Source organism: Aquarana catesbeiana, linkage group LG01 (genome assembly GCF_042186555.1).
Source record: "Aquarana catesbeiana isolate 2022-GZ linkage group LG01, ASM4218655v1, whole genome shotgun sequence".
NCBI lineage: Eukaryota > Metazoa > Chordata > Amphibia > Anura > Ranidae > Aquarana > Aquarana catesbeiana.
In genome coordinates this window covers 348,722,019-348,743,460 of record NC_133324.1, presented here as the reverse complement: position 1 = coordinate 348,743,460, position 21,442 = coordinate 348,722,019, and the positions used below count along the sequence as shown (strand labels likewise).

At 44.0% G+C, this 21,442-nt stretch overlaps 1 protein-coding gene across 1 annotated transcript in view; it reads left to right on the top strand.

Moving 5' to 3' along the window:
- Positions 1–21,442, top strand: part of LOC141145559 (uncharacterized) — a 382,628-nt gene that overhangs the window by 165,691 nt on the left and 195,495 nt on the right. The window contains exons 2-3 of the mRNA XM_073632353.1: positions 1,637–1,732; positions 16,694–16,878. Coding sequence (XP_073488454.1) covers positions 1,666–1,732; positions 16,694–16,878 — 252 coding nt within the window. The 5' untranslated portion in view covers positions 1,637–1,665. The remainder of the gene's footprint in view (positions 1–1,636; positions 1,733–16,693; positions 16,879–21,442) is intronic.

The window sequence follows — 21,442 nt, the reverse complement described above, 5'->3', positions numbered from 1 at the left end:
TAACCCTTCCCTATGTTTTCAAAAAGCTTAAAAATAGATTTTTTGGCTGGAGCTACACTTTAAAAATGTACCAGTTCAAAATTACAAACAGATTCTACTTAAGAACAAACCTACAGTCCCTGTCTTGTTTAGACCGCCTGTATACTGCTGTTCAGAGTATATAGGGCCTGGGGGCCCCATGCCTTTCCTTTTTTTTATTTGGGTGCAGGGTTCCCCCTTAATATCCATACAAGACCCAAAGGGGCTGGTAATGGGCTGGGGGGGGGGGGGGTACCCATGCCTTTTTTCTCAATGATTTTCATCCATATTGCCGGGACCAGACATTACATTAAAGCCGCAAGCAGTTTTAAATGACTTTTATTCCTTTAGAAATGTCATTTTGTGCAGGGACAATTCTAAACACGGGAAACACGTGCCACTTTACAGGCATACTATAGACACCCCCCAGGCACGATATTTAAAGGAATATTTCACTTTTATTTTTTCACTTTAAGCATCATTAAAATCACTGTTCCGGAAAAAACAGCCGTTTTTAAAACGTTTTTTGCATTAATACATGTACCCTGGTGCAGGACCCGGGTCCCCAAACCCCTTTTAGGACAATAACTTGTATATTAGCCTTTAAAATTCGCACTTTTGATTTCTCACGTTCAAGTCCCATAGACTTTAACGGGGTTCAAAAGTTTGCGCAAACTATCGCAAATTCTGGTGCAACCCAAACCGGGAGGGTGTTTGGCTCATCCCTAATTCCAGCACCCCCTCTTCAGGCACTGCCAACCCACCTGGCTGCAGTTGCCCATTTACTAGCCCTCCAGGCTAACCTCTCCATCACAATGTTCCAAACTGACACTCCCCAGCCCACTCGGCCGACTCTCCTTCCAGCACCCAAGCTCCGGCCCAAGGTCACCCCCCCAGGGCCACTGATGGCCGCCTCAGCACTCCATCTCCATCTTCCATCCGACTCCCCTCCTGGCATGACTATTATGAGGTGGCCTACCAGCCCTTTACTTGGGATTGGCTGAGGCCCTCATAAATATTTCAAGCAGCTCTCTCTAACCTCCACCCACTATGTCTAGAACATTCTCCAATGTCTCAGAAAATAAGGGAAGGCACCAGAGCAGCTGCTAGGGTGAGTCATACAGCACTGTGTCACTAAACCCTGACCCAGATTCACAGCTTAGGATTAGGCCTGAGCTAAAATAATTTTTTAGCACAATAAGCACACGGAGCAATTTATATGTGTATTTTTTGGTTTATGGAACTTTTTAGTAGCCATCCAGGATTACAAATGTTATATTGAGCACTCATACGATTTAACACTAATAATGTTTGTGTGAGTTGAAGACATAGGACACGTTATTAGACGGTTTATTTTATTTTTCCAACTTGTTTAACACAACCACTTATTAGATTTAGGCAGCTCCATTTTACCTCCCCTTTCTTTATATCTTTCTTACCAACTCCACTCTGTGGAGCTTTGGGGGTAGGCAGCAGCAACACCTGTTTTGCCATAGCGTGGAAAATAACAACCTATTTCAGCTAAAAGAAATTTTCCTACACTAACACCTAGCACAACTAGAGGGTGCTACATTTAAGAACTCGATCTGATTACCTTTGGTCCTTGGTATGTTATTAGGTGCTGTTTACATCAAGATGGAATGAAGAATGGAAGAGGAATCCTCAAGCACATCACAGAGAAGTCAACTGGAAGTCCAACAGTCACCCACCAATAGTAAGTTAACATGTGGTCTGAACATAACATAATTTTTTTAGAGGCGGTTGCAGTAATATTGGGGGTCTGCATATATTACAAAATGGCATAAATACTCACATAAATAGTCTATATTTATTGCTTTAAAAGATCAAAAGAGTTTGAGCAAATACTTCAAAGCCAGGGGTAGATTTCTTTCAATGACAATACCCATTTGAGAAAAATGTCATCCTAGTGAAGTTGTAGAGAGTACACAAAAATATGATCACTGTCAATTCAACCGTAACATTAGGCTAATATCCACGTATGTGTATAGGGATTCAAACGATTTCTTCTCTTTTTACTTTAAGATTCCAAGAAAGCCAAATATCTGATAAATATAGCCAAAGGAAACTGTAAGGTTGGACTTGATGGACTTGTGTCTTTTTTCAACCTCACCTACTACTGATGTTTTATATCATTTGTTTTATTTGTAAAAACTCTAACTAACCTGGGTAGGACATTCTCTAAAGCGTAACAAACCAATATAACACAGTTTGCCTTAAAGTCCTCAAGATTCTTTCTCTGTGGTACCATACCACATCCCTTCTTCACAGACATTTCCCAAACACCTCTGACCGATGCTGCTGATGTCAGGAGTAGTGTGGGTCGTTACTACACATCTTCTGGTCCTGCTCCAAACTGGAGAAATTCTGGGCCTGAAAAGAGGCCTGGAAGATTACCCAAAAATGTACCAATTATAAGGTACCCAAGGACCCAGCCTTCTTCTTGTTGCACGTTTCCAAAATCCCTGCCAAAATTTACAAGAAATCTATACTTCGCCAACAACGCGGCTAAATCTTGCATCCCCCTCACCTGGAAACAGGCACAGCCTCAGTTGGGCTGTGGTTTAGGAAGGTAGAGGAGCTGAACTGGATGGTTTGAACAGCCCGGCAGACATGAAAGACTTATATGAAAACCTGGTCCTTTTGTTTATCTATTCAGGGCAAAGAATGGTTCTCATCAATGCAGGTTCTATTAGTTGATCGACTAATGGGACCTCGCACCTGCTTTCTCTTTTCCAACTCTACTTTTCTTCCGTTTCCTGTCTTTTACTTACATCATGCTTGTAAAATTTGGCAGTTTTCTGCTATATAAGGGGTTCCTCCAGGGGTTGTCCCATTTTGGGGTCCCTAACCGGGGCCTCTCCATGACATGCCAGATCATTGCCCTCTGGGGTCTTCCCCTTCAGCTCCCTTTGTTGGGACAGGGTAACATTCTTGTTGTTTATTGATATATTTCTGTAACTTGAAGGACCGCATTGGTCTATTCCTTGTTTCTTTTAGTACTAGTCCATTGTATTGATATATAGTTGCTAATGGTTCCTTCGAGCATTCTATTTGATATATGTATGTCTACTTGGAAACAGCCTTCTTTTCCTAAATAAAAAAAATTGCTAAAAATAAATTCAAATTATTTATGCTTATAGTAAACAAATTTTACATATATATAAATACACACACACACTATATATATATATTATTTTAGTCTGTGTTGTTAAAGGGTTTTCATTTTTCAGATAGCGCTGGCTTCCTTCCTATTTAGCTGCAATTACCTTTTTGAATAAGAAGACCTAACCAAGCATAACCATTGTTTCCTAGGGCTCATAAGAACTATCTATCTGAAGATTAGGGCTTTACTAGTGATTAGTAAATAAGCATTTGCTTTCAGAAATATAGACATTGCAATCAGTTGCTCCTTAAAGCGTATCTAAAGCCAAAAGCAAAAAAATTATATATTGCAGCTTACCAGTACTTAAATGCAGTGATTGCCTTTTTTTTGCTTAATTTTCACCTGGTGACTGAGGCAAGTCTGTTATTTTTCATGCTGTCCAGCAAAGTGTCAGTAATGCCATGTACACATGGGCGGACTTTTCAGCATCAAACGTCCGAAGGACTTTCGACGGACTTACGACAGACTTCCAAATGAACGGACTCACCTACGCACAGACTAAAGTCCGTTCTAAAGTCAGTCGAAAGTCCGTTCATTTTGAACGTGATCACGTACGACGGAAATAGAAAAGGAAGTCAATCTCGCCGCTTTTATCGGCGAGATTGACACCTTGCGAGCCCCGTTGCGGGAGCCAGCGCGGAGCTGGCTTGCTCATCAGGAAAGGAAAAATGTTTTTTCTTTTCCCAATGAGCGACAAGCATTGCTGATATTAAGGCCGGGTTCACACTGGTGCGGGGATCTGACTTGGATCCCCGCCAATACCAGGCACTGTGTTTGATATGAATCTTGAAGGGAACTCCACGCCAAATTAAAAAAACGGTATGGCTTCCCCTCCAGGATCATACCAGGCCCTTAGGTCTGGTATGAATTTAAAGGGGAACCCCTTACGCCGAAAAAACGGTGTGGGGGTCCCCCCAAAACCCATGCCAGACCTAAAGGACATTGTCGCCTCTTTCTCGCGCTCTCTGCAATAGGAAAATGTGTTTTTCCTATTGCAGCGAGCGCGAAATGTACAGTACCCTGTCGCCGAGAACCAGCGCGATAGGATCGCGCTGGAAACATTCTCGCGTGCAGGTGCTGTAGCTGCCCTTGCGTCGTATTTGGACCATCAGACCAGCATACAGACGAACGGTTTGCCCGATAGGAACTGGTTTCGGCAGAGTTCTGGCGGGAAGATTTGAAACATGTTTCAAATCTAAAGTCCATCTGATTTTCGACCGAAAAGATCCGTCGGAAATCCGCTGAAGCCCATACGTGGTCGGATTGTCCAACGGATTCGTTCCGGCGGACGAGTTCGGACGAACAGTCCGCCCGTGTGTACAAGGCATAAGGCCTTTTTTACACCTGCTTTGCTGTTCGAAGCGGGATCCTCATTCAGATCACTCTTTTTTTTTTTTTTGAAAATTCTTTTTATTGAGTTTGTTTAAAAAAATAAAACAAACAAAAAAAAAAGTTACATAATACAGCCTCTGAGCATACCCCGGCTGAGGTAACAACCAATAAAACAATCCTATACATTAATACTTATCTATAGAACTTCTATAACTGAAACTATTCGTGTCAATAAGATTGAGAGGACAGGGGGAGGATAGTGTGTCATGCATTTCAAGTGACCACATCAGGAAGTGTTGCTGAGGTTGAGGATAACGCCTTTAGGAGAACCTACAGATAATGGCAAAGTTAGGTCTTCACTGCTACAAGACTTTTAGTTGAAGTAGACAATCAATTGGAACAGTGCCTATTGAGTTGCGATCGTGGTGTCTGATTCTAACCATACGTGCCATATTTTGACAAACTTAGCTGGGCAGCCTCTGGCGAGAAAGGCCTCTTTGTAGAGTTGATCAGAGATTTCCATGTGTTCAAAGTAGGTGCCTCCGTTTGTTTCCATTTAATGAGTAGAGTTTTCCTAGCGTAAAATAGTAGAAGTCCTGTTAGTGTTCTGGTTGCTCGGCGGTGGGCCAAGGAGCCCACCAGACCAAGCAAACAGATCGATACAATCAGGGGCACATGAATCATAGTCAAGGTTTTAATGAAGGTCATGACCTCCACCCAGAAGGGCTGGATTCTAGGACAGGACCACAACATATGGTTGAAGTCGGCATTTGCCATACCTCACTTCCAACAGTTGGAGGAGGAATTCGGGTTAATTTTGGACAATCTCCGGGGTGACAAATAGACTCTATGGATCCGTTTAAATTGTATCAACCGATCTCTGACAGAGATGAGCTGTAAGAAAGGAAATTCCCTGGCGTCCTCCCAATCTTCTGAATCCAGATCCGGGATCTCACCCTGCCACCTTGAGAGCAAGTCCTCCAGACCAAGGTGGACTGAAGGCAATAAAGCTTTGTAAACAGTAGAGGTGGGTTTGACCAGAGGAGTAACCCTTAATGTGGATTCGAGGTTGGACTGGAGGAGGAGTACCGGGGTGGAACCAAATTGGGTAACGAAGTCGTGGCGAATTTGAAGAAATCTAAAGAATTGTCTGTTGGTGAGCCCGAATTTCTCCTTGAAGGAGTTAAAGGTCGGAAGGGAGCCATTGATACAGATATGCTCCAGGTTTTTGATACCTCTAGTAGCCCAGAACTCTGGGTCTGGGATAATCAGAAACTCTGGTAAATGTGGGTTGAGCCACAGGGGGGTGTCTGAAGATCTAGTGTGGGAGTCCCTTTGTAGTTTACAGATTAACAACTGCCACACCCTGATCACCGCTTTCATGGAGGGTGTGAGAGGATAGGGGGCACCAACTCCCCTGTATAAAGCATTACGCAGCACCTCGTAGGAACCGAGGTGAGCGACCTCAAGGACTACAGCAGCATTGGTTATATCTGAGGTTAGCCAGTTACGGGCGTGTGACAGTAGTGCAGCATAGAAATAATTCAGAAGATCCGGACAGGCTAGGCCACCCTCTGTCCAGGGCCTTTTGAGTATAGATTTGTCGATTCTGGGGGGGGTGAGATTTCCACAGAAAGGGGGTTATAATGGAGTCAAATTTTTGGAAGAAGGCTTTGGGGATCCAAACTGGGGAGTGCCTTAGAGCATATAGAAAAACTGGGAGGAATTTCATTTTAAGTAAGTTTATCCTGCCAATGAGGGATAATGGCAGGTTATTCCAAGCCTGAAGCTTCAGTTTGAGTTGGGTTAGTAAAGGATATAGGTTTAACTTAGCAAAGTCAGAGACTCTAGGGGTAATGGTAATTCCCAAGTAATGGATAGAGGAGGTCCAGGCTAGTGAGACAGAGGGGTCTGCATGAAGTTTTGCCTGAGAGTAGGGCAGTGGGGTTGGTGATATAGATTCCTATAAAAAACATAAAATTTGTGAAGAATTGCATCAGGATCAGTGATACTAATCCCGGTCTCTGATAATAATTTGGGGACTATAGTTTGAAATTGGGGATCCGCCACCAGATTGGCCAACAGGCGTCCGTTTTTATCCCTTGATTCAAATATTTTACCAGACAACAAACGGACATCAGTTTGGGTAAGAGATGTATAGTGTATAACTATATTTCTCCTGGCTTGGGCCAGTTGGAGATAATTGGATGGTGTGGGTTGCTCAGCAAACAAGGCATAAGCGTCAGCCTCCAGACCCTCTAGCCTTGAGGTTTCAGAAGCACAATCAGTTCTGGCGGTTTTGATGGCAGAATAAAATAATATAAGAGCCTCGGATCGTGGCCTTGAAGGCATCCCACACCACCCCAGGAGGAGCTGTGTCTGTATTGTGAGACCAGTAATCTTCGAGTTGTGGGGATACGAGCTCAGACACACTGTCATTGTTAATCCATCTGGGAGCTAGCCTCCAGGTGCCCAGATCTTTCCGTCTACCCAGCCGGAAGCATATTTCAAGCGGAGAGTGATCAGAGAGTCCCGCTGGGAGATACGAGGCCTCAGAAACTTTAGAAAGCGTTGGAGCACTGCCAAACGCCAAATCAAATTCTGGAGCTGGATTTGTGGGTTGTGGACAGGTGTGAAAAGACTCTGGAGTCAGAATGTTTCCATCTCCATATCTCAGTTAGAGCAAAGGTGTCCGCCCATTGAGTGAGATCGGGGGAGGCAGTTCGCTGGGGGTTAGAGGAGTCTAGGGCAGGATCAAAAATTGAATCAAAGTCCCCAGCAAAAATGATATGTGTGGAGGGAAGAGGAGCTAGTTTCTCGCTGATGGAGAAAAGTATAGTGGGGTCTACAGGAGGGGGTAGATAGATATTTACAAAAGCCCAGAGGACTGAATGAAGTTCAAGTAACAGAATTATGTATCTGCCATTGGGGTCCGAGATCACTCTCTCAACTTTACATGGTAGGACTTTATTAATTAGGATTGCGACTCCTCTTGCATAGGTCGAGTATGTGGCATGAAAGGCCTGCCCCACCCAAAATCTACGCAGAGCCAATATCCTACTTCCCATGAGATGAGTCTCCTGTAGAAAGAGGATGTGTGGCTTGTGGGACGCTAAGAATTTGAACATTAGGGAACGTTTAAATTTGTTATTCAGGCCTCGTATGTTCCAGGAAACCAATTTAACATCAGACATAGCCATCATGTAATCATTTCAGACAGTTAGTGAAGACTATCATCATATGTTTCAATATTGATGTTAGAAAAAAGTTCCTCAGCAAGCAGTGGCATGTGATAAGCATGACAGTGTAATCAGACAATCGAGTAGTTATAACCTTAGTAAAAAATTCCCTATTACTTAGCCAATACCCCAACATAACCAGGCTTGTAGTTTAATTACCTAAACTTTGGTATCAACAAAAATCACCTATGAGAGCCTCAGAGTTCCAGGGAAGAACCCTGATGGTGTCTAGCTTCTAATAGCAAGCGTGGGGGGGGGGGGTGTGATTCCCATTACATCCGATGGAGGACTGGGTAGTCCATAGATGCCCTATGCGGGCTCAGTTTCATTGAGATGGTGTGTTGAAATGTCTTGCTGTAGCTCCGATTGGCTAGTAACAAGTAAATGCAGGGGAGAGCATTGTCACAAGTAGGGGGAGTGAGCCACCCTAGTCGCCCCGCCTAGACAGGGAACCGCGGCAAAACACAGGGAACAACCTGAATCAGCTAGTGGAAGGCCAGTCCACTCCCCCTGTTGGGGGACATGCTCAGAGGACAACTGGCCAGTCCCGTTAGGTGTTGACAAGGATGAAGAGGAGTATCAGGCAACTGGGAGGAGAGGTCCCCCTGTGCGACCCCTCCACGGGTAAGCTGTCTCGCTCTAACCGCCATACCGTACAGGATTGATCAATCAGCAGTGGAAAATGAAAAACCTTGGAACTGTAACAATAGCCAGGATGGTATATTAGGGAGTAGGCATAAAGATTACTGCAGAGACAGTAGCCAGTTACCTGCCTCTTCAGGGGATTAAAAAAACTTTACGGAACCACCGTGTTGAACTCGCAGGCGACTTGGGTATAGCATGGAGTACTTGATTTCTCGTTCCCGGAGCCGTCTTCTGACATCAAAGAAGGTTTTGCAACGTCTTTGTAGGTCTGCGGAGAAGTCAGGATAAAGATGTACCACAGTGTACTCAAAGGGAAGGGTGGGACGTTTGCAGGCTTCACTAAGAATGCGATCGCGGTCTCTGAAGTTCAGAAACCTAACAAGGAAGGGCCTTGGTGGGGCCCCAGGGGTGCTCCGGCCAGTTGGGACTCTGTGGGCCCTTTCCACCACGTAGGTCGGGGGGACCTCGTCAGGTTAAGAAGTGACTTAAAGAAGGCCTCAGCAAACTCAGCTGGGCAGTCCCCCTCCGCCCCCTCCCGGAGACCCAGGACCCTGACATTATTCCTCTGGAGACGATTTTCTGCATCATCAGATTTAGCCACAAGGGATTGGACGGTGCGCTGCAGGGAATGGAGGGCATCATCGTGGTGGGCAGTGAGATCCTCCGTGGTAGAGATCTGGGACTCAGTCTCAGAAAGTCTGCCCCTGATTTTATCCAGATCTGCCCTGATGAGGTTACATTCCTCTGCCATGTGGTCAATGCAAACCAGTAGGGAGGTTCTACTCTGCTCTATGGCCGCGAGGATAACAGCGGTGTCACTCGTCTGTGGTGGCGCCTGCGGAGGGGGGTGGGCCTTCAGGTTCCCTGCCTGGTCCATATCTGATAACAACAATCTAAGTTGATCCAGGATGGCACTGGGACACTGAGCGGGCTGTGCGGGAGCCTCTTTGGTCGCAGATTTGCTCTTTGAGGGCATGAGTGGGTGATCTAGAGAAGTCGGATCAATTTGCAGGGGGGAGGTTATGTTCCTTTAAGAGCCTATGAAAGGTATAGGAGGTGATTCCCTGCAGGTCTGGCAGGCACCTGAGACTGGTGCAAAACTGTGCTCTCTGTGGGATTAGTTGAGATCGGCTGCTGGTTCCCAGCTGCCCACACCCAGTCTGCACCCTCCAAGGATGCTGACACAGGGGATGGAGTATGGGATGACATCTTTTCTATAGATTGCTGCACCTGGGTGAGGAGGATGAGGCTGGCCCCGTAGGCCTCAAGATTGCGGCGTCCATTGGGATGTGGAGTCGGCCGTCAGGGATCCTCAGATGGGTACTCAGCCGATCCGTCCCCTCCAGAGACACAGTCACAGGTGGGTGAGGACAGGCAGCCGTTCATCCGCGGATTGCAGCACTCTAGGCCGGAGGATGCTGGAGGCTCTGTAGGCCTCAAGATGGCGGCAGGCCGCGGCTGTGTGGAGCGGGCCGTGGGCCTGATGGAGGCCTAATCCGCCGGCCGGGCTCCGGCCAACAAAGCGTCAGACTTTTGTCCGAAGGGCGTGTGCCACGAACTTGTCTTGCATACAAATGGTACACAATTGTCATCCAACAAACACAAACATAGTGACATACTACAAGGAATTTCAGCTCTTGACAGCCACCTTTTGGGCACCTTCTGCTAATGTCGTGTTTGGTGAACATTAATTCCGAGCATGCGTGTTTGTACTTTTGACTTTTGTGTGATGGACTTGTGTACAGACAATATGAAAATCTAACAACAGACCGTTGTCCACCAAAAATTTACTAGCCTGCCATCCACCATTTGTTGGCAAAAAGTTGGACAACAATTGTCTGAAGGAGTGTACTAACGGTCGGATTTTAGACAAACGGTCTGTCATCACACAATTTCCTGCGAAAATCCGATAATGTGTATGAGGCTTAGGTTACTTTCACACTGAGGTGCTTTACAGGCGCTAAAGCGCTAAAAAAACTGCATAGCGCCTGTAAAGAGCCTCTCCTGTCTCTCCAGTGAGAAAGCCAGAGAGCTTCTCGCTTCTTTTTAACCATGCTTTGTCATGTTTGTTGTGCGTTCACTTTCTGAGTTTGGGGTGCCATTAGCAATGAATGGCACTACAAGTGCACCATAAGGAGGAGGAAAAACTATATCTATCTCTAAAGGCCCTTACACACAATACGAAAATCGGAAGTAAAATTTGGTCCGACGAACGATCTGCCGATTTTCGGATCGTTAGTATGGTGCTTTCGACAGCCGATTCCGACTTTTCGTACGCCAAAAACTGGATGTGCAGACTATAACATTTTTCTCGGATGTGAACATAACGTCCAATTTTCGTTTAATTGGTACGGTTTTCATCTGAAAAAAATCGTAAGAGCAAGACTACACATGCTCAGAAACAAAAGAATACACACAAAACTATTCAACACATTACGTCACTTCTGAAGTTGTATTCTGTCATATGGTGAGTAAAAAACGGACAAAAGTACATCCGAAAATCTGATCGTGTGTACGAGGCTTTACTTGCTTAGAGCAACACATTCACTTTTATTCCTGTGATTCTTACACATGTAGCCCATTGTTTCCCCTATATATATATATATTGTAAATGTACGTGTTTTCATATGACTTTTTTTTTCACAACGTCTAAATATATTATTTTACTCATAGAAAAGGTCCTGCAAACCCTGGTGTAACAAATGGCCAACAATATGTTATTTCAGCTGTTCCCGTTTGCTTTTCCATTACTGTGGATATTTAGTCAATGCTTCCATTTGCAGCAGTTATTAATGGCTCTTCCACTGGCTAGCACAGAACTGCTCCATAAAAAACTGTTTGCAAGAGTGGAACCGCTGAACTTCTCACAACCTCTTGCTTGCAGAATTGTAGTGTTATTGAGGAGTTATACACGTTGATTACCCAATGGCGCTGGCAGAATATTGCTACATTAAAGGCAAAGCTTAATTCTGGGTCAGTGCAGAGACACACTGTTCTCACCACAGCAGTGACACACAGAGGAGAAAGATGGAACTGATACAATCGCCGGCCGAATGAAAAAATACTGCTTGGAAATACTACTTTTTTTTATTAACGAGTTTATCATATCTTTATTATGAATATGTTCTTGTGCTTTAGAACAGAATTAGACTCTAAACTATAAATCAAAAATTATACTATATCTGAATAATATCATAATATATTGTTCGCAGAATCATTTCTAAGTTGGGTGCAGTATAGGTTCAATTTGCATATTCATAGGAATGTACTGGGAGACACATAAATGCTGCAATTTCTTTGAATGTAATTTTCTTTAAAGTTAAACTCTGGGGAAATCTGAAGTTTTTACCTTGCAGTAACTACAAGGGTTTGTTGTTCATTTATTCTAGGAGTGAGTAAAAGCACTTTTACTTACTCAGTCTTCAGCACCCCTGGCAGGCGGCACTCCCCTATGCTCTGGAGGTGGACTGTATCCTAGGCATCATCATGTCTAATGCAGGGCTATGAACCTTGTACTAGTCTTGGTGACGCCAGGAACTTAGAGTGCTGGATCATGTGGGAGAAGGTGCTGCAGGGACTGGTCTAACAGCACAGAGGATCGGGTAGGTAAATAATTTTTTCAATGCCCCCTAGACCTGGCAGTTAACCCTTGTAGACCTATTGCAAAGAGGAATATTCTACTTTCCTGGTCATGTAGTAAAGAAAATCCACTCCACTCCAATACAATCACCTTTATTGGTATGAAAGACAATCCATACAGTACAAGAAGTGCAGGAACAGCTGTAGCTAATGCGTTTCACACCCTCACCGGTGCTTAGTCATGGCTACTACATGACCATTACATGCAGAGTCAGCACCCTTTCTTCATCCAGGGGAGGTCAGTGTTGTGATTACTATCTGGAGCGGTATATCATTCTCATTCTACTTTCCTGGTGTTAGTCTTTAACACTTTCAAACACACTGAGCTGGAATACAAAGTTACAGATCGAAAACATAAGAACCCCCTACTCTGCATACTTGTTTCGGCTCACTAAAAGTAGCACTGAAGCCAATGGATCAGCATTACAGCTGGAGAACTAGTATTATTAGAAGGAGAGGTCAACAAAACCGGTTCCATACTATACAGGTATTTTTTGAGCTGCTTAGAAGCCTGAACATGTTAGCCACAAAATATATTGGGGGACATTTATCTAAACTAGAGCAGACAGAATTTGGAGCAACTTCAACTTCTGCCATTCATTTTCAAACTTTGAAGTGTTACTAAACCTACAACAGTAAAATCAGTCTGTATATGCAGAAAAGCATGCTGGTTATACTCACGGTGGAACCTAAGGGGTTAATCCTCTGCATGGTGTAAAAAGGCTGCTTGATCTTGTATGCACAGATCCTCCCCTCCCTGCACTGTCCCCCTGGACAAAGCCTTTGGAGTCAGGATGCACATGCTCACTTGGTGTATATTGCTAGAGAGGTTTTTTTTTCATTTTATGGGAGGGTGCATGTGATCAGCACAGGGCCAATCAGCACTGTCCAGACATGTCCAGACAGAGTGTAAGGAGCCCTGCAGCCTCATAGGACAGCTCAGTGCAGTATGAAAACTCCTCTTACAAGCTTCACCAGAAATTGATAGAAGTCACAAGACTGCTATATAGTGCCAATGAGAAAAGGTAATTAGCAGTTTATATTTACTAAAATAATTGCATTTCCATGTCTTGTGTACTGTGGGAGACCAGATATAGTGAATGCAGAATCCTGGGTTTAGTAACGCTTTTTAAGTGACATTAAAGCCTATTTTTTTCATAAAACAGATACAAACAATATTACTTACATGTATTACCTTTTTTTCATTAATTTTCCACCTCTGAGTTTACTTTTTAAGTTTTATCTCAACTACACTGGCGTGTTCTCAGTATTACGTCTATACACTGTGCCCCAGGACCTATGGAGTCCTGTAAGAGTCCCCTGTACATGCGCACGCCTACCCCTTACTATAACGCTACATCATAGCTCCCAACTGTCCCTGATTTAGAGGGACTGTCCCAGATTTGGAACAAAGTCCCTCTGTCCCTCTTTCCTCCTCATTTGTCCCTCTTTTTGGTCTGATCTATATAGTTGTATAAAAAAAGGAAATTTTTATCTATCAAAAAGTGTTTCCCCGTGCTAAACCTTTCATCCAATCTCTAAATTGCTGCATTTGTAAATTTCGAAAGCCAATATAAAAGAATAGTTGTAGTAAAAAAAAAAAACTTGTGGGTTTAACTAATCTTTTTTCTGTGTAATTCTCCTTTACCCAGTTATGGACCGGAAGGATTTACCCCCTTAATGACCAGGCCATTTTTGCGATAAGGCACTACGTTACTTTAACTGACAATTGCGCGGTCCTGCGACACTGTACACAAATAAAATTGATGTCCTTTTTTTCCACAAATAGAGGTTTCTTTTGGTGGTATTTGATCACCTCTGCTGTTTTTATATTTTTTTGCTTTAAATGAAAAAAGACAATTTTGAAAAAAAATATATATATATTTTTTACTTTCTGCTATAAAACATACCCAATAAAAATTTTAAAAAATCAAATTTCTTCATCAGTTTAGGCCAATATGCATTCTGCTACATATTTTTGATTAAAAAAATCCCAATAAGCGTATATTTATTGGTTTGCGCAAAAGTTATAGCGTCTACAAAATAGTGTCTACAAAATAGGGGATAGATTTATGGCATTTTTATTATACCAGTACGTCTTTTTGCGCAGCCCAGCCACCTTGCCGCAGTATAGCTGCGGTAGGTGGTCGGCAAGTGGTTAAAGGGGCGTGGCAGGGGGTGTGTACTATGCCTACATACAGTGGGGACGGAAAGTATTCAGACCCCCTAAATTTTTCACTCTTTGTTATATTGCAGCCATTTGTTAAAATCATTTAAGTTCATTTTTTTCCCTCATTAATGTACACACAGCACCCCATATTGACAGCAAAACACAGAATTGTTGACATTTTTGCAGATTTATTAAAAAAGAAAAACTGAAATATCACATGGTCCTAAGTATTCAGACCCTTTGCTGTGACACTCATATATTGAACTCAGGTGCTGTCCATTTCTTCTGATCATCCTTGAGATGGTTCTACACCTTCATTTGAGCCTAGCTGTGTTTGATTATACTGATTGGACTTGATTAGGAAAGCCACACACCTGTCAGTGCATGTCAGAGCAAATGAGAATCGTGAGGTCAAAGAAACTGCCTGAAGAGATCAGAGACAGAATTCTGGCAAGGCACAGATCTGGCCAAGGTTACAAAAAAATTTCTGCTGCACTTAAGGTTCCTAAGAGCACAGTGGCCTCCATAATCCTTAAATGGAAGACGTTTGGGATGACCAGAACCCTTCCTAGAGCTGGCCGTCCGGCCAAACTGAGCTATCGGGGGAGAAGAGCCTTGGTGAGAGAGGTAGAGAAGAACCCAAAGATCACTGTGGCTGAGCAGCAGAGATGCAGTCAGAAGATGGGAGAAAGTTGTAGAATGTCAACCATCACTGCAGCCCTCCACCAGTTGGGGCTTTATGGCAGAGTGGCCCGACGGAAGCCTCTCCTCAGTGCAAGACACATGAAAGCCCGCATGGAGTTTGCTAAAAACACCTGAAGGACTCCAGATTCCCTGGTCTGATGAGACCAAGATAGAACTTTTTGGCCTTAATTCTAAGCGGTATGTGTGGAGAAAACCAGGCACTGCTTATCACCTGTCCAATACAGTCCCAACAGTGAAGCATGGTGGTGGCAGCTTCATGCTGTGGGGGTGTTTTTCAGCTGCAGGGACAGGACGACTGGTTGCAATCGAGGAAGAGATGAATGCGGCCAAATACAGGGATATCCTGGACGAAAACCTTCTCCAGAGTGCTCAGGACCTCAGACTGGGCCGAACAAGACCATGACCCTAAGCACACAGCTAAAATAACGAAGAAGTGGCTTCACAACAACTCTGTTCTTGAATGGCCCAGCCAGAGCTCTGACTTAAACACAATTGAGCATCTCTGGAGAGACCTAAAAATGGCTGTCCACCAACGTTTACCATCCAACCTGATAGAACTGGAGAGGATCTGCAAGGAGGAATGGCAGAGGATCCCCAAATCCAGGTGTGAAAAACTTGTTGCATCTTTCCCAGAAAGACTCATGGCTGTATTAGATCAAAAGGGTGCTTCTACTAAATACTGAGCAAAGGGTCTGAATACTTAGGACCATGTGATATTTCAGTTTTTCTTTTTTAATAAATCTGCAAAAATGTCAACAATTCTGTGTTTTTCTGTCAATATGGGGTGCTGTGTGTACATTAATGAGGAAAAAAATTAACTTAAATCATTTTAGCAAATGGCTGCAATATAACAAAGAGTGAAAAATTTAAGAGGCTCTGAATACTTTCCGTCCCTACTGTACTTTTGCTAATAGGTGCCCCTCGTTCCCATCTCAAAAAGTTGGGAGCACGAGAGGGACAAACACAACAAAAACAACTCCTGTCCTCAACAGTGGTGATTGACAGCAGCTTTTGCTGTGTGCGTTCCTCTCATGTTCCCCCATGTGTGCAGTATTCGCAGTGACTGCAAGTAGAGTTGTAGTACAGGGAAGGAGCATATACATATAGGAGATTCGTAAGTGACTAGGGTACAGGGAGTGTGTCAGAGCATCTGAGGGATAACTTAATAAGTAAACACAGAGGAGGAAATTTATTGAAAAATAGCGCTGCAAAATGACTTGTATGTAATGTTATTTGTATCTGTTTTATTTAAAAAAAAATCAAACTTTGAAATCACTTTAACTGATCAAGCTGAAGATTTTAAATGGATTGGTTACTATTCACAGGCTGCTCTAGATTCTGTCTGCTCCAGTTTTGATGAATTCACCCCATTTATTTTTTGTAAAAGTGCTATGAATAACATTCACAATGAACATGCAAAAAAAAAATGCTACTACTAATAAAGATTTTAGAGTAGCTGACATTTAAATTAACTGTGCTGTGCAGGCTTTAGTTATTAGCTAAGTGCCTTTAGTGAAGAACTCTTCTAAAACAATACTCTAAAGTGAGAAAATGTAAAATAAGTCTCCTATTGGGGAAAAAAAACATGGTACATGCTCTAATAAAAAGTGGAAAAAAATCCATAAAGCAACAAACGTTCACAAAGAAAGTGACATACTCAGCTATTCAATAGTTTTTTACTATTCCATTAGAACATATCTTTTCTCTCTTGTCTAATGTTTGACGTTCCCTGAATAATAATTCCCCCATTTTACAATGCAGATAAGAGCATTCTAGAATGTGTCCAGAATTACCACGCAGATAGAAGCACCAAAAAGACAAGCCCAGATTGGTGTTCCTTTGGAAATGGATGTTCTCCACTACTTTATTCAGAAGAGGACTGTGAGTACGATCTCCTGGATGAGACTGAGCCCACATCCTATTCTGAGAGGTTATCTGATCAGCAAGTAAGAAGTTTATTTTGGCTGTCCAGAACAAACTTTATCTATCTATCAATCTATTTATCTTACAGTGCTTTAAAAAAGTATTCACACCCCTTGAAATTTTCCACATTTTGTCATGTTATGACCAAAAATGTTAAATGTATTTTATTGTAATTTTATGTGATAGACCAACACAAAATTGCACATAATTGTGAAATGGAAGGAAAAATGATGAATGGTTTTCAAAGTTTTTTTACAAATAAATATGTGAAAAGTGTGGCGTGCATTTGTATTCAGCCCCCTTTACTTTGATACCCCGACTACAATCTAGTGGAATCAAGCATTTGCTTTCAGAAGTCACCTAATTAGTAAATAGATTCCACCTGTGTGTAATTTTTCTCGGTATGAATACAGCTGTTCTGTGAAGCCCTCAAAGGCTTGTTAGAGAACCTTAGTGAACAAACACCATCATGAAGGCTAAGAAACACACTAGACAAGTCAGGGATAAAGTTGGGGAGAACTTTAAAGCAGGAATAGGTTATAACAAATATCCCAAGCTTTGAACATCTCACGGAGCACTGTTCAATCTATCATCATGAGAAGCAGTGGCATCGCTGGGGGGGGCGAGGGGTGCTGTCCGCACTCGGGTACCTCCTGCCAGAGGGTGACACCAGGCTGAAACTGACACTGGCGCCGCAGCTCCCTTCTTCCCTTACAGATCTCCTCAGCTGCATGCGATGTGCGGGGAGAGTAGGGGAGGAGGGAGTGATCCCACACGCCGCAATCATCTCTCTCCCGGGACTATAGCTGCCTCCTCCTTGGCTCTGACATTTCATATACACAGACCAGGAGGAAGAGCTGAGGAGGAGGAAAAGGGACAGCGCATCACAGCACCTGCCTGGAGCCGAGGTATTGCAGAGGAGGGGGACATCTATGCTGCCAGGAGTCATTTTAGGGAGGGAGTGATGGGTTGAGGGTATGTACTAGGGGGTGCTTTGTTTTGGGTTGGAAATTACTTTTGCTAAAAGTAGGGGGGGATTTTAAGGTTAAACTCCCCCAGCACAATTCCTCTCCCCTCCCAAAGCACCCCCTAGTACATACCCTCAACGACTCCTGGCAGCATAGATGTCCCCCTCCTCTGCAATACCTCGGCCCTGGGCACGTGCCATGGCTTGCTGTCCCTCTTCCTCCTGGTCTGTGTACATGAAACGTCAGGGCTGAGGAGGAGGCGGACAATCAGTGTCAGACTCCAGGCACCTCTGTCTCTGCCTCATCCCCCCCCTTACCCCGCACATCGCATGCAGCTGAGGCAGTCTGTAAGAGAAGGAGGGAGCTGCGGCATGGGTGCCAGTCTCAGCCTGGTGTCACCCACTTGCGGGTGTCACCCAGGTGCGGACCACAACCCCCGCCCCCCCAGCGACGCCACTGACCATGTATATTATTTGTTATACTGTGTAAAAAATGAGGGTGTAGATCAGTGGTCTCCAAACTGCAACCCATGAGCTGGATGTGGCCCTTTGCTTGCCTATGGCTCCCAATTACACCAATGATGAGGAACTATTCCTCCAACTGACACCAAAGATGGGGCACTATTCTTCAAATGACACCAATGATAGGGCACTATTCCTCCCACTAATATCATTATTGGGGCACTATTCCCCCCACTAATATCATTTTCTACTCCCACTGGCCACAGTGTGCCCCCCTAAAGTCTAAAGGGCAGTAAAATGGACCTTTATTTAGAAAGTTTGGAGACCCCTAGTGTAGATGTAGATGGGAAGAGCTGTGAGGGAACATCACTTTTACATGGTCATTAGTGATGTTGTAATTATTACACGGTCATTGATGAGGAACTCCTGGAGCAGAGGGGCAGGTGAAGCTGTCGGAATGTATGGTCCGGTTAAGTTCTCCATCAAGGACTCGGGGCAGAGAAAGGTCGGTGAGTGTACCACAGTGGAGGGCTGGATGTGCCAGGAAGTCTGTGAGGGAACTTCACTTTTACATGGTCATTAGTGAAGTCCTCATCATTACACGGTCATTGATGAGCAGTCCTGGATCAGAGGAGAGACCGTGGGGAGTTGTGTCAAATCGATGTGGCCTGAGGGCACAGGATTTGCAAGCTGGGCTAGCTGGGAGCAGTAGTCCACCATTCGGAACAGTCTTTTAAACTACTAGGCCTCCGGGGAGAGGTATTGCAGGCCTCTGGCCTAGTCAGAGTGGGTTATTTTGCTTACAGAAGAAGATGTTACAGTAAATTAATGTACTACAGCATAAGTTTGTAAAGGAGGAGAGGATTGTCTGGGAACTTCACCCTTACACGGTGAAGTCTTTATTCTTTACACGGTAATTAATGAGGAATTCCTGGGAGCAATAGTCTGCAGGAGTCATACAGAGGAGGAGCAATAGTCAATAGGTGATGCAGGAAGAGGACTATAGATGTTAAACATGTGCATCATTCCTTCAGACTCAACCTATGTGCTAATCTATACAATCTCTAAAGGTGATGGCAAAGTGATCTGTTCTATGGGCATCCCATATACCCCTTTCCCCAACCAAGTTGTATCCCCCAATAAACAAAACAAAGCAAATGACTGATCATTGTCTCTGAGGTGATATATGGGAGTCTGGCAGCAGGGTGATATGGTGGATGTTTGTTACTAGTGGCTACTACACCGCTACATAGATAATAATGACCTTGGAGCGAAATTAATTTTAGCCAAACTCCTGCTCAAAGGCAAGGCTGCAGGATACATTACTCTAGAGGGTTTAGTACTTGCTGCCAGCAAGACTGCATTAGGACCTGTGTAGATGGGCTTTTGTTTGCATCAAATGGGTTTTGCAATCCAATAAAAGTCTATGGGAATGCAAAACTTGCTGTCAAATGCAGGTCAGCTGCAGGTTAAATGCACTTGTCAGTGAATTCTGAATGATCTTAAAAGTTTCTCAATACTGACATGAAGCTAATGCCATGAACACAAGCCCAAAGCCTGTCAACTTAAGCCCTTAAGAGTACTGACTACCTTATTGCGCCGGTTTTGTGTTGTTTCTCTGAACTTGTAACATACATGACTGTGGAGCCCGAGATAATGAGGGTGGCCTCTTGCACAGATACCATCCAAGCACCCCTGGTAGTGGAGAAAGGGGCTGCTTGGGCAGTGTAAGGGCACAGGTGCCTAAAAGCTGTAGGAGTGAACTGTAGTTTGGAGACACTAGAGTCCTTCTATTGGTGGTGTGGATTCTGGTCACAAGTCTTGTTCAGCATGAGCCAGGCAGACAGGTGCAGAATCAGGATCAGGTTCAAGGTCAGAAACAGACAGAAGTCAGTAACGTGCTGGCGGTCGGGTACCAAATCAGGAAGCGGAGATGCAGTCATAAATCCAAGCTGGGGTCGGTAGCATAAGCAAGAAACAGATATAGCAGGCAGGGGTGATCCAATAAAGGTGTCAGACGTACTCGGGTCAGGAACAAGGTTAGCAGGCATGGATTAGAATCAGCAACCCAAGCTGAAGACAATCCAGCACTGAAGCCAGGCAGACATCTGCTGAATGGGAATGAGCATCTGCTGAATGGGAATGAGCATCTGCTGAATGGGAATGAGCACCTGCTGAACGGGAATGAGCACCTGCTGCACAAGATCCCTGACAGAACTATTCATTATTATAATTGTATCTATTTACAATACTTTATGTCTTTCTTAATTCTGTGTAACTTTTGTAGCAGTTTGGACATGAATACAGAAGCTGAGGCTGTGCTAGGCTGGCATTTTCTAGTATCATATGCTGTGCAATGCTGGAGTCAAAACGCTTATCTTATCATCCAGCCAACTCTAACAGTGATGATGCACGGAATCTAATTCATCCAGGCGCTCTGCAGCAATGGCCTTCACACATATGCTAGTGGAGACTAAATCACTGTCAGCCCTCTGAACTTATGTCACATAGTTGCTACTACTAGAAATATAGTCATGTCTCATATGCCAGCTTGGGATGTTGATCATTTACCCCAGAGAAAGTTTTACTCAGAAAAAGGAACATGAGCAATCTCTTGTCAAAAACAGAAATTAAGCTGGGATAATATGATACACGGCTTGATCATTTTTAGCTTAATCCTTAGATTCCTGTTACCCCAGAGGAACAATTACCTGCATTTACTTTATTTATAAAATGCTAACAATATATGCAGTATTTTAGGAACTACTTAAAACCATGCACATCAGTCCTTGCCCCACACAGGCTTACAGTCACTGTCTCTGCCAAACATATACAGGTACACACACACAAGGTATATATATACCAATAGGTAGGTGCTAGTAGTAGGTTTTTACTAGGAACTGTCAGCACAGGCAAATTTAGGCAGGCCTATGCTGCAAGTTAGGCCTGTCTGTTTTGATCTGGGGGCTAGGAGTGGTCAGAGTACCAGTGGGTGTGACCACCTATGCTCTAGTTCTGAGGAGCCTCCCCTGCTTCCAGGGAGAATGTTCTGAAAGAGGGGCAGGACCTAGAACTGGAGTGGCAGGCATCTTGTGTGGGAGCCCTGACCAATCCCCAATTGGAATTGGCAGGGGGCGGACTTCCTGTATAAGCTGAGG